Genomic DNA, 14,445 nt, shown 5'->3' with positions numbered 1-14,445 from the left:
AACATGCAAACTCCACGCAGGGAGGACCTGGGAAGCGAACCCAGGTCTCCCAACTGCGAGGCAGCAGCGCTACCCACTGCGCCACCGTGCCGCCCAGAAAGAAAAGTAGATTTACAAAATATTTGTACAGAGCACAGTGACATATTAAACATATACACTTATTACACCGCCCCCCTGCCCTCGGCCCACTGTGTCTGTCTCTCAGATTCACACAAATAAATTGGTACTACAAGTGAATTATGATACTTAACGCGATGAGAGAAAATCAACCGGAATGTTCAAGCAAATTATAGAAAAACACTCGATCTAAATCCGTTAAGTAGTTCTCTCGTGAAAGCAGACAGAGAGACAGGCAGATAGACAGACGTTGGATTTTATATATATATATATATAGAGAGAGAGAGAGAGATATTCAGCTTGAAATTTCTGGATTGATTCAAACAAGTAAACTTGGAATGAATAGCTTTCTTACGTAAGGTCAATCACAATCCGACTAAAAGCAGAAACTGGTTGGGATGCCACAGGTGACCCCCAGGACTGAGCTTGTGAACGGCTAACATGGTGTGAATCATCACACTTTGAAACTGAGGGCTGTGACAGCTCCATCACGCCAGCCAGTGGGACATTTCTCAGTGTCCCTGGACGTTTTCGTCCATCTTTACCGCAGTGTTATTCTTTTTAATGTAACCTGCATAAAGCAAGATAAGGCTATCAGAGAACAGCTTTCAGCTCCGGGATTGCATTCGCGTTGCTTTGACACCCCAGCCATTGTGGCAAAATTCCTGACATTGTTTTGATTGGCCACTTCTCCCTGGGTCAAGAGTTAAGCTGCTTGACGGATGGTGTTTTTGTTAATATTGTAATGAAAATGGTTTCCTCTGATTACCTCACCCCTGCCATGATTTTCTGTCAGGTTTGCTGAAAGAAAACAAAAAAAAAAAAACAAAGAAGGCCAGACAAGAATGGAGACTAAAAATGAAGTGACTTCAGCAATTTTCAGCTACAGCATGTCCTCTGCACTAATCCTCGTAAAATGAAAACTTCTTACTTTCTCATACAATCCTTTGACCCAGCAATGTCTCTGGGACGGCTGATGCTGAAGATAAGAAGTCGCTCACAGAGCTTGAGACAACTTTGATTTGGAGCTGGCATGTCTTTCCACCAATTTGTGAGGGATACCATCCGTGACCCCCAGTTCCTTTATAAACATCAGGTTGCTGTTGGTCCCAGTCGATATGTGCGGTTTGGTGGTCTGACATGTCATCCAGGGCTGGCGTCTTAGCCTTCAGAACCCTGAAATGGACTGAAAAGGTTACTTGAAAAAAGGAAGGTAGTTCTAAAATGAGATTATTTGCTGCACAATTGGAATATACCACACTATTTTCTAAGCTTGCTGTAACCACAAGGGGGTGCCACTGAGTCCCAAACCACAGACACAATAATGCCCAAGCACAAAGCTGGGTTCAAATCAAAGTTTTTTATTCACCTCCAACCTCTTCCTCACCAAATCCCCAGTCACAATACACAAATATAAATTCTCCTGTAGAGTTTGGCCCACTGCCTCCCGACTTGACTCAGTCAAGTGAGGCCACAGGCTCTCTTTTAAATCCGACCTGGGAACTGCTTCTGGTGTCACACTCGGGTCATCTGGAGCACTTCTGGGTCATGTGGAAACCAGGGCAGTCCTTCCCCGGCAGCGCAGTACCCAAAGACCCCCACATGGCTGCATTTCCGGACTTAACCCCAGTACTTCTGAGTCATAACAAAAGTCCCCAAAAATAAGGATCACCCCCACGAAACCCAACAGGGCTGCCCATTGGACTACAAGTCCTAGTATGCCCTGCAGGTGTCCAAACCAAGGTTATTATAGTTTTGCCTTTTTATATTAGTTTTTATTTCTATATTTTTTCTGACCTTACTTGGAAATTCAGTTTGGTTTTCCTTCATCGTGTAATTTTAGTTTTAATTTAGTTTTTATTTTACAAAGGCATTTCTATTTTATTTTTATATATAATAGTTTCAGTTTTAGTCTTAGTAATTATGGTACGGTTTAAGAGCTACTATGGAGTTTAGTTTTTGTGTCACAATGAGACAGAACTGTACACTTATGGGTTTGGATATGAGTTTAATGTTAGTGGAAGCTTACTACACTACACAACACAGTTTACTATTTGGTTTTGTTTTTGTCTGATAAAGACAAGCATAATCAAAACCAGGTACTGAATATGAACAATTTTACACAATTTTATAGTTTTTAAAATATTTTCTATGTCATTTGTGCTGAACAAATCTGCGCTGACTGTTGGCACTTTTTTCTTTTCCTTTTATTGCCCAGAATGGGCCAATTTGTAATGAAATTTAGATGAATTTTAAGGTGTGAGGGTTTTTTACTTTACAACAACGACAATGTGCTTATAATGAATGCCTTCAACATTGCATTCAAAAATCTCAAATATTGGGCTTTGTTATTTTCTACCAGCCATATTGATCTCTGATTCCATCTCAGGCACAAACAATTTATAGACAAAATTTTGCCACCTTCTGGCCTGGAAAGATATCAAAAATCAGAAAAAAGAATCTACTGTGTTCTAACAGGTGTGACCATGAAAATTATGGGGCCTAAAGAAGAACAGGGTTCTTATGCTTAAATTAGTTTGCAGACCCCACCTAGCTGTATTGAGGGAAACAAAGACAAACAAGCATGTAGCGTCAAGGTTAGGGGTAGTGAGACTTGAATATCCCATGCATAAGAACAGTAAACCCTTAATGAGCAGAGCAAAAGTAAATAATAGGTGTATGGACAGGCACAAAACAACAGAGACAGCATCTGCGATTAGGAACAATATATATGTTACGGCCAAAACCCGAAATTGGCCAAAGCGGGAAATGTCCGGCCAAATTGGGAAATGGCCAATGTCGCTGTAAATTGATCGGCCAATGTCCGATCTTTTCCTCGATTTCAGGATTTGGCCAGCCAGTTTGCAAAATGGCATGGGGCGATCAGCCAAAGTCGGAAGGAAAAAGGCATGAGCAGCGATTTGTTGCGCACTTAGTAGTGCAATTGCATTGAGTGTAGCCTTGGTGGCTCATGTTCAGAAAGCGGACGCCACTTGGTTGTTCCACAATAATTAAGATCAGGTATATAAGTAGATTTCACACTTCTGTTATCATTTTAGCAATAAAATAGTGACTTAACATCAGGGACCTATTTTATTGACCTTAAGGTTAGTGTTTGGGCGAGGGGAAGGCCGTCTCAAGTGGCATCCGCTTTGCTGAACAAGACCCGCCTTGAGCAGTTTCTCGTGCAGAATGGAAAACTCACTTCTGAATCTGCATCTGAAAATATTTAAGCATCTTCGCACCTTGAGCGGACAGTCTTACATTAGCACATCGGATTTTGACCAGGGAGTTCTCGCCACTTTGCGAAATGGCCGGCCAAAGTAGCATATATGCTGGTCATTTCCAGTACTTCGGACTTTGGCCACACCTCGCGGCCAAAATGCGAAATGGCCGGTCAATTTGGGAACTGGCTGAACTTTGGGTTTTGGCCGTAACATATACATTATCTAAACTCGTTTATCCAGAGCAGGATCACAGGAAACCTGGAGCCTACCCCAGCAGGTTTGGATGCAAGGCTGGAAAAATCCCTGGTATGCAATATGTATGAAATGGCTGATGTTAAGAACAAAAAGAATATGATATTTCAACTATCTATTTTGAGAGAAGCATTGAAAAAATGGGGACAGATATTTTAAAACATAATTCTGCTATTGGATTATTTTCACAATATCTGGTATTAAGAATGATAAATATTAACTAAAAAAGATAAATTAATAGATATAGCATAAATACAAAATCACAGTAGTATGTTTAGTTTTTCAGCACTTGGCAGACTCTCTTTGCCTACCTACCTTTGTTTGTATCACTTCATTGTTAAACGATGTTTTTAAAGCAAAAGTGATGGTCAGCAACAATATGCTGATCTTGTATGATGACCTTGTCAGTCTCTCTTTATTTTCAAAAATCGGGAGTGGTCTCCCCTAGATTTTCTCGTGTACTCGGATATGGGGATGGATATTTGAGGAAAAAAGACAATTATTATTTTATGTACAGTAAAGAAGCATCAACATCAAATCAAATTAATAATATACTAAACAATTATTATAAAAGTGAAGTTGACTCTGCAGCTGCATGAATAAAAAAAAAAATTGAGTATGTGTTCAGGTAAAGTACCATTTTGGGTTGATGGCTTTGGCCCAAATGTTAGGAAAGATCTACAATTTTGGTGTAATGATCACATGCCAAATTTCATCCATCTATCTAGTTGCGTTTTTGAGTTATAGTGTTTACACACACACACACACACACACACACATATACATAATTCCAAAAAACTGCATTTTCGGACTTGGGAAGGTCTAAAATGTCAATATTCATCAAAATCTTGAGGTTGAATTTTTTTCATGATTACTATGCTTTCTCTATACTTTGTTTACTTTATGTGTGTGTGTGTAAATATATTTTTTAAGTTGTTACAATTTAAAATGGTCTATTGGTCATAACCTGTTTTTATGCTATTAGAAATATTATGAACATAACACATTCCAATGCTGTACTTTTTACATTTATTTAAAAATCTAGCTGCAAATACTGTACATAAGCATTTTGCAGTGTAAATCTGAAATATACAACAAAACATTATTAAACATTTCTACAGCTTTTTTGAAAGTATGTTTTATTACGAGTTCTTATACTTAAAATTAACAGTTGAGAAACAGGGTTACTTACCAGAAATCCTCCGTTATAAAAGTCTGCTGCTGAAAATAACCAGACCTGTATAGCCACGTCCACTAAACTCGGGAAAGCGTTCTTCTTTTTTGGCAGTTGGAAAGCCAGCACGCTGGAAAGTTCGACCGGAAGAATACACAAACGGCCCCTTGCACACAGCACACCAACAACCTGAAATATTAGGTGAACTGAAATAGGATTTTATGTTTATTCCCTCCACCATAACTTACTTTGGTACAAACTATTTTTTTTTTACTTTGATTGAGACCTGAAACCAAATATTTCAAGCTTCAACACTTAATGACTAATCTTAAGTTGCTTGAAAGAGAAAATTTACGTTGAATGAACAACTTCAATGTTATACTTTTTTCAGTGTCAGGTTATATATAACCTGACATTCTGTTTGCCTTCATAATGGCTTCTGAACAGTGTCTGGGGGTTGATAGTTCACTATGACTCCTAAATCCTACTCATAAGGTGGACTTCCAATTTTCAGACCTCCCACTGTGTAACATTTTTACTTCCTATGTGTAATACTTTACATTTACTGACTGTGGTGTGCTAGGCTGGTAACATCACGTTAAGAGAGTCCCACCGAATCAAAAAACTAATTAAAAGGGCAGGCTCGGTTATGGGACACACTGTGGACCTTCTGGAGGTCGTAGCGAAGGAGAGAATGAAGTCAATATTGAGTGTCTTTAAGAACAATGCTACACATCATCCCTTTGACACAGTGCTACAGTATACATGTAGCCAATGAATTACTCTGCAGATGTGTGTCAAGAAACACAACTGGAGCTCCTTTATACCAACGGCAATACACCTGCATTAGCCTCACTGCAACTACAGCTGCAATTATTATCTTTAGCCAAGTCAGTTTTCTTTTCTGTCAGTAATTCATGTGTGTACTGTACCTGTTTATTGTATTTTTGTATTTATCTATTTACTTAGTACTAGGGTGTTGTACCGTGTTAGCCATTATGAATGTAGTGAGAAGTCATGCAACATGACACCTTTTATTGGCTAACTAAAACGACTACAATATGCAAGCTTTCAAGGCAGCTCAAGCCCCTTCTGTATTACATCTTGCCTGAAGAAGGGGCCTGAGTTGCCTCAAAAGCTTGCATATTGTAGTCTTTTTAGTTCTACACATTGGTGGTGGTTGAAGTGGCTCCCCACTCACCATGTTGCCATTCACTTTGAGTAGTACTGAGAAAAGCGCTATATAAATGTAATGAATTATTATTATTTAGTAAGAAAAGCACTAAATAAATGTAAAGAATTATTATTATTATTATTTATTACTCACCTGCACTCCAGTAAAATAAATTATGTGTACGTCTCTCGTTTGCATTACCTTGGACCAGCGCAGTGTGCTTTCTTAAAAATGCTGCCTGTTTTCCGCATGAAGACACATCAAAATGTACTGTCATACACACTATGGTGTTTTCTCCACTAACCATACAGAAAACTGCTTGTCTCCTGCAAGGCCAGCCATTACCTTGACGCCATCCTTTCCATTTTCTTGAATCTGGCAGATGAGTTTGATGGTTTTGCTCGCCCCTACGCACGTTGAGGTTTTGAGTTTCTTTTCTGTCTCCGGTACACCTTTATGAACTGAGATCGGCAAGTTTGCACTCATAACACATGACTGATGGTGTAATGAAACGTCCACATGGGACAGGAAATGAGTCTGGTGATGCTAAATGCTAAATTTCAGGCAGAATTAATGCATGTGTGGCCACCAGGGGACACTCCAGTTCCCGAAACACCCAACACAAACAGGCTCAGACACAAGTTGCAGGCACACTGAACTTTTTATTGTGGGAATCTCTTCCCTAGTAAATGTTTCCCACACCACAGCCACAAGTACCGTTTAATGCACTAAGCACTCTGTAAGTCTGTCACCTTCTCACTCTTTCTTTCTCTCTCTCTCTCTCTGCCTCTCCTCCACTCCTTCAGCTTTGTCCTCCTCCGGACTCCAGCTCCCAGAGTTGTGGCAGGCAGCTCCTTTTATATGTTACACACAGCACTTCAAGTGTTCTGAAGCTGTGGGAGGTGGGAGCCCAACAAAGTAGGACTCTGTAGTCATGGCAGCACCTACTGGTGGCATCCACGAAACCCAACAGGGCTGAGTCGAAGAACGCCAGTTCCCATGATGCCCTGCCACAACCCAGGGAGGCTGCCATCTAGCGGTCTTGGGGAGACAATGCCCTGTGCACACATTCTCCCCGCCATCCCACACAATGGAAATGCTTCCAGACAGAACTAAACACCTCTTGTGTCAATGGTACAAATTTTACTGGAAGCGAAACATCGTTTGTTTTGCAAATCTTTATCCAAATGAAAAAAATGACTTTCACTGTGAATTCACGCATCATTACTCATCATGTCATACAGGCTGCTATTTAGTCATCTCTCCTTACACCTGATCCACTGTATGCTAGCCATCTAGTCCTGATTACCTCAAAGTAATGATTACAATTCCCCAGCTGAAATGTACAAATCCTCGGTCAGCGAGACGCTCTCGTTTCAGCTAAAGCTTCACAGTTTCCATCCAGATTTTGCATGTGAAGATTTATTACATTTCTAATGCTCTATTATCTATTTATTTGACCACCCGAGAAGATAATCAGATCATCGCTGCGTACAGGATGTGAGTAACAAGGAATAATTAAACCAATCAAGATTTCATTTTATAGTGCTGGGGGAAAAGTTCCGCAATTTAGTGGACTGTTAATTATGTGTAACGTACGCCACTTATTAAATTACTGCACTCGGCTTTGCTCGCTGCCATATGAAAGACCTCACAGCTCCGCAAGCAGATTCACAAGAGAGGAGTTGGCAGTTTGGCCTCCATTAGATTTAAATCTCTTTTTAGCCTTGAATAATTGGAAAAAAAAAAAGTAGGCAACCTAAATCCTGACTGGCTTTATGAAAAAAACAAATCAGAGGCTGCCTAAGAGTCTGGTTGTCATCCTTGATAGTACTCGCATCAATAATACAATACAATATGATTTATTTTTGTAGAGCCCAAAATCACACAGGAAGTGCCGCAATGGGCTTTAACAGGCCCTGCCTTTTGACAGACCCACAGTCTTGACTCTCTAAGAAGACAAGAAAAAACTCCCAAAACAAGAAAACCTTAGTAGGGAAAAAATGGAAGAAACCTCAGGAAAGACAGTTCAAAGAGAGACCCCTTTCCAGATAGGTTGGGTGTGCAGTGGGTGTCAAAAAGAAAGGGGGTCAATACAATACAATAATATCTCCCGGTCTGCATATTTCTACTTGCATAACATTAATCGTATTCGAGCCCCCCTCACTCCCCACACCACTGCTATCCTTGTTCATAGCCTTGTCACTTCTCGTCTGGATTAATATAATTCCCTTGTCTTTGGTCTTTCTCACAAATCTCTTTATAAGCTTCAACTGGTCCAGAATTCAGCTGCCCGCATCATTACTAGGACCCCCTCTATTCACCATATCACTCCCGTTTTGCAGCAGTTTCATTGGCTTCCAGTTAAGTTCCGCATTCAATTTAAAATTCTCCTACTAACTTTTAAGGCTATCCATAGCCTTGCCCCTCCATATCTGTCTGACCTCCTCCATGTTGCCATTCCTTCCCGCACCCTTAGATCCTCTTCCTTCATCCACTTGACTGTCCCCTTCGTCCATCTTACCAATACGGAGAGCAAGCAGAGCATTCAGTTGCTCTGGAACTCATTACCATCTGAGCTTAGAAATATCAATTCATTCTCACTTTCAAAATCTACACTTAAAGCTCGTTTGTTTAAGACTGCCTCTTCTCTTTGACTACAATTGCTCTGTCTGATTTTAAATTTTGTATTTAATTTTTTTATAATGTGTGGTTTATCTATTGTTCAGTGTCCTTGAGTGTTCAGAAAGGTGCATACAAATAAATATTATAATAAAAAAATCCTGCGATGAGACGAGACTTTTTGGAAGATTTTTTCAAGTCCTGTGAGACTTTGGCCATGAGATTTTTTCAAGTCACGCCCTCCTCTCAAACATTTTGTACCCCACACCTCTCACCTCTCATTCGTGTGAATGCTTTTGACAGACACAGTATCTGCTCTCTCAGCTGTTATAAATTTTAATGTTTTCCTCACTTTAAGTTCCCAATTAAAGAAGACATATTATGTCCAAATCTTATTGAAGAATTTCATCACGAAAGGTTATCAACAGAAAAAATGAATACACCCCATTAAAGAAGATGTATTATATCCAAATCTTATTGAAGAATTTCATTACGAAGGGTTATCAACAGAAAAAATGAGTACAAGGGAAATCCTAGCACCGAGAAACGATGAAGTCAAACGAATTAACGTGAAAATTGTCGATCAGTTACACGGCAAATTGCTTAAATGCGTATCAATAGACTATGTCAAAACAGTTGGTGGTGATTGTGTGTAAGATGAAAACATCAACTTACAATATCCTGAAGAATATCTACAACCGTTAACAATGTCCGGTCTTCCACCTCCCGAATTACTGTAGAAAGAAGGATGTATCCAAGAAAGGTAATGTAGTACATCTTCCACAGATAAAATTACACAACAAAGGAGATCTTGATATGCCATTCATATTAAAACGTTAACAGTTTCCTGTTAGAATAGCTTTTGCAAAGACAATTATCAGAGCCAAACATTCGAAAAAATCTTTTTATTTTATTTAATAGAGAGAAATAAACTAAATCCAATCACATGCAGTTATATGTTGCATTGTGACGATGAAAATCCAAACACAGAATCAAAATTCAATGTGATATTGCTGAAAATTTAATTAAAACAATTGTTTATAATGAAGTGTTACAGAAAAAGTGTAAGTTTAAAAAGTATTTGTGTGTTAATTTCAAAGCCAAATCGTATTATGCAATGAATAACTGTAACACAACGTGAAACATAATTTACTTTCAGATTATTATGTTTTACTATTTTTTAATATGGTTAATTACTCGCTGTAATGTGAAATAGTTAGTTCTATTATGCATATGTAACAATTCCCATGAAAATAACAATCTGTTTAAATTGTACAACCGCATCCCCATACGCAAGCGACAGAACAGCAATGAGGCTAGCACGCAGCGCAGGCACGGAGGTTGGCAGGTGAAGCCCCCTAGTATTATTAAATTAAAAATCGCATTGGATAATTGAGTGCAGGTCAAGACTGAAAGCCAGAAGCATGAAGGTGCAGCATTTCTGGAGAACCCACAGCTAAGTGGTGGTGTGATGACTGAAAAAAAAAATCCAAGAAAGTGTGATCTCCTGGTGCTTCTCCTCAAAGGTCAGCAGATTTTTGATTTCCTGAGATTTTCCAGTCGTCTTCGGCTGTCTCTCCTGGTGGTTTTAAAGCACTTTGCTGTGTTTCTTCCTTTCTGGAGCTGACTGCTTTAAAAGGTCTGGCCAGTTCACGCCTGCCTGCTGTGAGCCACACAAAGCTCCTGAAGCCCTCTAAAGAGTTAAGCGAACTCTGGAGTGGATGGGATCCCTTATAAACATTGTGTTTGGATGTCAGCCCAGAGCACGCTCGCAATACTGCTTCCAATTAACTGGACAGGCATTCATTTTTAGGCTAAGCTTTGAAACTTTTCCCCCCTGCTTACTCTTCACAATGTATTTTAGTAATTAAAGAACCATGTCTGCTCAAAGCTGAATTTCCCTTTTTTTGGGTTTTTTTTTTTTGGGTTCCAGCCCCAAAGCTGGAAAAAAAAAAAGCATATCTGACTTCTGCGTGGATTCCTCCTTCGGGACGGACTGAAGGCACAGCATGACTGCATTGCGATTCCTTCTGCTGCTTTACTTCTCCGCTCTGTTTCCTTCTCCAGCTGCGAACCAGAGCATGGCAGGGGAGCATGTGAAAGTGCTCTTCACCCCTACCATCTGCAAGATCCGCTGTACCAACGGGAGATGTGCCAACCACTGCGAGAAGGGGAACATGACCACCCTCTACAGCACTGAGAATGGACACTCGTCACCGGGAGCGGGCTTTCGAGTGTGTGAGTAGTCCTCCTTTCGTGTTCAACGCAAAATGATAAATGCTTCACAAAGCTTAAAATTTGGAAAAAGAAAAGATCTATTCATCTTGGGGGTTGGGGATGTTTATGTAGCGCCTTTCACAGAAGACAGGTTGTCTAGCCCAGAGCAGTGCAAACAAGTACTACAATGTAATGCTAATGTGTAAAAAATTGTCACTTGGTTAATATGCAAAATGGCAGAGATTAGTCCAGCATTTCACACTATATAGTGCCTTTTATGGTGAACTTTACGGTGTTTCTTTACTGAAAGAATACAAATGAGAAATTAATACTTGGAGGAGTTAATATAGTCTGTGCAATAAAACTAAAGCTAGTAGCAACACAGAGAGGCTGTGGCAGGATAAAGCGATTAGGGAAAAGCAGATCATCTAATAAGACTCATCAATCACAGCACCGTTTAAATCCTCGGTCTGTGAACAAGAGACATAACTCAACCACTGGCACCCTCGTGGATGAATGCCGCCACTTGTTGAAAGTGAAAAAAAATACGACTTCTCCACTTAGATTGATCTGACCTTGTACCCTATAGATTTGTGCTTGACTTATCTGTTCAATTCAAATCAGTTTATTTTTATATAGCGCCCTTCACTGAGTGTAGGCTCAGAGCGCTGTGACAAGTTCACAGGTAACTGACACTTTACAAATTGCTAAACCCATCATGCATGCACAGACGATGTTGATTGGTTTGAACACATAGGACGAAAAAACTTTTCTAAGCTGATTAACATACAGTAACAATATCAGTCCATCAAAATGATCTTGTAATGTTACAATTGCATTTTGTAAAAAAAAATAATGAATACCAATAGAATAAAAGTGCCGAGTGAATGTTTGAATGTTTATCTCTCACTTCCCTCATGCATGTGCATGTTAGTCTACCTGGCAAATCTAAGTTGTCCCTGTGTGTGTGTGTGTGTGTGTATGTGTGTGTGTGTCAATGGAATAGCACCCAGCACAGGTCTGATTCCTGCTTTGTGTGCAGTGCTTCCTGGGGAGGCTCGGACCCTCTGAGAGCCTGAATTAGATTAAGCAGCAGGTCTGAAAATGTGAGGTTAGGCTGTGAAATCAGCTTTAAGTCTGTGATCTCTATAAAGATTTTGGAGATATCTGTGCTTCTCAAATTGGCCAAAGCAGACACTGTCAGAGCTGCAAAGCACAGAACAGCAAACCCTGCCTCTGAATACCACCTGCAGCCACAGACTCAGTGACAAAAGGTGCAATAACGCCATTAGAGTGCCTCACGGTGACAGGGACTGCTCTTTATATCCTTAGCCAAGTCCGAATGTTTTCTTTCTTTTTTAGTTTTATTTTCTTTTAATCATTCTGGTGTGTATTTGAGAGGGGGGTTGTTGTTTATATATTATACTTTTTTATTTATTTATGTATGTATGCATTTATGTATGTATTTATTTATTTATTAACCTTCTGTAAAAGCCAAATTTGCCTTGGGGACAAATTATGTGCTATCTGTCTGCCTCTGTGTGTATTATATAGTGCCTTTCCTATCTATCTATCTATCTATCTATCTATCTATCTATCTATCTATCTATCTATCTATCTATCTATCTATCTATCTATCTATCTATCTATCTATCTATCTATCATATAGTGCCTTTTCTAACTGTCTCTCGGCTCATCTTGATGCAGTGATCCTATCAGAAAATGACGCCTGGCTTTCCCTTCTGCTTTGTGCGACTCGACTGCTCGGCTCATTTGCTTGTCTCGTGTGTGGTGGTATGTCAGTGTTTGCCCACTCATGCTCAGATGTTCTTCTTCTGCCTTATATTGGTTGGTTCCTGCTGGGAGAGGTGCCACCACCTGCTGACATGAAGAAAGTAGATAATAGAAAACGGAGGGACGGGTTGTTTAATTTATTTTTATACAACATTACATTCATTTTTAAGTGTGGTGTTATACTTTTTGCTGTTAGTCTCATTCTATAATATCATTATGTTTTCCAATCTGAAAAACTTGAATGTTTGAATACATTGCTCTAACCCATAAGTACAGTGCCTTCAGAAATCATTCACATCACCTTTTCACATTTTTTATTTTTAAATCATCAAGCAACATTCTATCCCCCAGAATGACAAAGGGAAAATGGGATTTAAGGGGTTTTTACAAATGTATTAAAAAAATAAAACTGAACTATCCCATTGACACAAGCATTCAGACCCCTCACCCAGTACTTAGTTGAAGCCCCATTCCAGCCTGGAGTCTTCTTGGGTTTGATGAGACAGCCTTCACACACCAGGAGTTTGGGGCTTTTCTGCCATTCTTATCTGCTGATCCCCCCAATCTTTGTCAGGTTGGATGGGGGCCATCAGAGGGCAGGTGTTTTCAGGCCTCCTCTCCAGAGATGTTTGATTGGGTTCAGGACCGGGCTCTGACAGGTCCACTCATGGACCTTCCCAGAGTTGTCCCTAAGCCACTCCTGTCTTGTCTCTGCTTTGTGCTTAGGGTCATTGTCCAGTGGAAAGGTGAGCCTTCTGCCCAGTCTGAGGACCAGAGAGCTCTGGAGCAGAGTTTCATTAAGGATATTTCTGTGCTTTGCTCCATTCATCTTTCCCTCAGCCCTGTCTGGTTTCCCAGTCTCTACCGCTGAAAAACAACCACAGAGCAGGATACTGCCACCAACCATGCTTCACCACTGGAACGGTATTGTGCATGCAGTGAGTGATGCCTGGTTTCCTCCAGACATGACATGAAGAAATGAGACCAAACAATTCCATTTTGGTTTCCTCAGACCTGAGAATCTTGTCTCTCATATTCTGAGAGTCCTTTTTGGTGCCTTTTTTGCAAACCTCAAGCAGACTTTCAAGGTCTTTTTATTGTCACATGTACAATGATATCTTTACTTGTGTCCAGTTCCTGGTAGGCACAATAATCAACATAAAACATGAGGAATAGAAAAAGATCAAACTTAAATCTAAAATGTATAATAAGCATATTAAATAACATTAAACACAACATTACATACACAAGAACCACAGAAGAGAGAGGGGAAGAGCTTGGGAGCATGCGCTGATAGCACCCACCACATGACAAACCATCTGGATTGGGACCCGAGTGCAGCGGATGACACCTCAGCACCACACTGGAACAGTGCAAGGTTCTTTTTTGGTGGCTGGAGTGCCAATCCTGCCATCAACCCCCAAGTGTTCCTTGCAAGTTGGAGGACCTTCACGGTTAGATATAGATTAACTTCATACAGAAGTTATGACATTTAATTTGTTCAGATGATTACAGGCTGTTTATCATTAGGACATTAGAACACTCTAGACGAGAGCAGGCCATTCGGCCCAACAAAGCTCGCCAGTCCTATTTAATTAATTCTTCCAAAAAAACATCAAGTTGAGTTTTGAAAGTACCTAAAGTCTTACTGTCTACCACACTACTTGGTAGCTTATTCCAAGTGTCTGTGGTTTTCTGTGTAAAGAAAATCTTCCTAATGTTTCTGTTAACAAGTTTCCAACTATGTTCCCGTGTTCTTGATGAACTCATTTTAAAGTCACTGTCTCGATTCACTGGACTAACTCCCTTCATAATTTTAAACACTTCTATCATGTCATCTCTTAATCTTCTTTTGCTTAAACTGTAAA

The 14,445-nt window shown here is 40.0% G+C and overlaps 1 protein-coding gene across 1 annotated transcript in view; it reads left to right on the top strand.

The window, feature by feature from the left end:
* Positions 1-14,445, top strand: part of LOC114647801 (latent-transforming growth factor beta-binding protein 1-like) — a 636,168-nt gene that overhangs the window by 301,145 nt on the left and 320,578 nt on the right. Inside the window, exon 5 of the mRNA XM_028796447.2 lies at positions 10,634-10,804. Within this exon, the coding sequence (XP_028652280.2) occupies positions 10,634-10,804 (171 nt within the window). The remainder of the gene's footprint in view (positions 1-10,633; positions 10,805-14,445) is intronic.

The sequence above is a fragment of the Erpetoichthys calabaricus genome, chromosome 1 (genome assembly GCF_900747795.2).
Source record: "Erpetoichthys calabaricus chromosome 1, fErpCal1.3, whole genome shotgun sequence".
Lineage (NCBI taxonomy): Eukaryota > Metazoa > Chordata > Cladistia > Polypteriformes > Polypteridae > Erpetoichthys > Erpetoichthys calabaricus.
The sequence above is the reverse complement of the archived record's forward strand: the minus strand, read 5'-3'. Positions and strand labels throughout refer to the sequence as shown.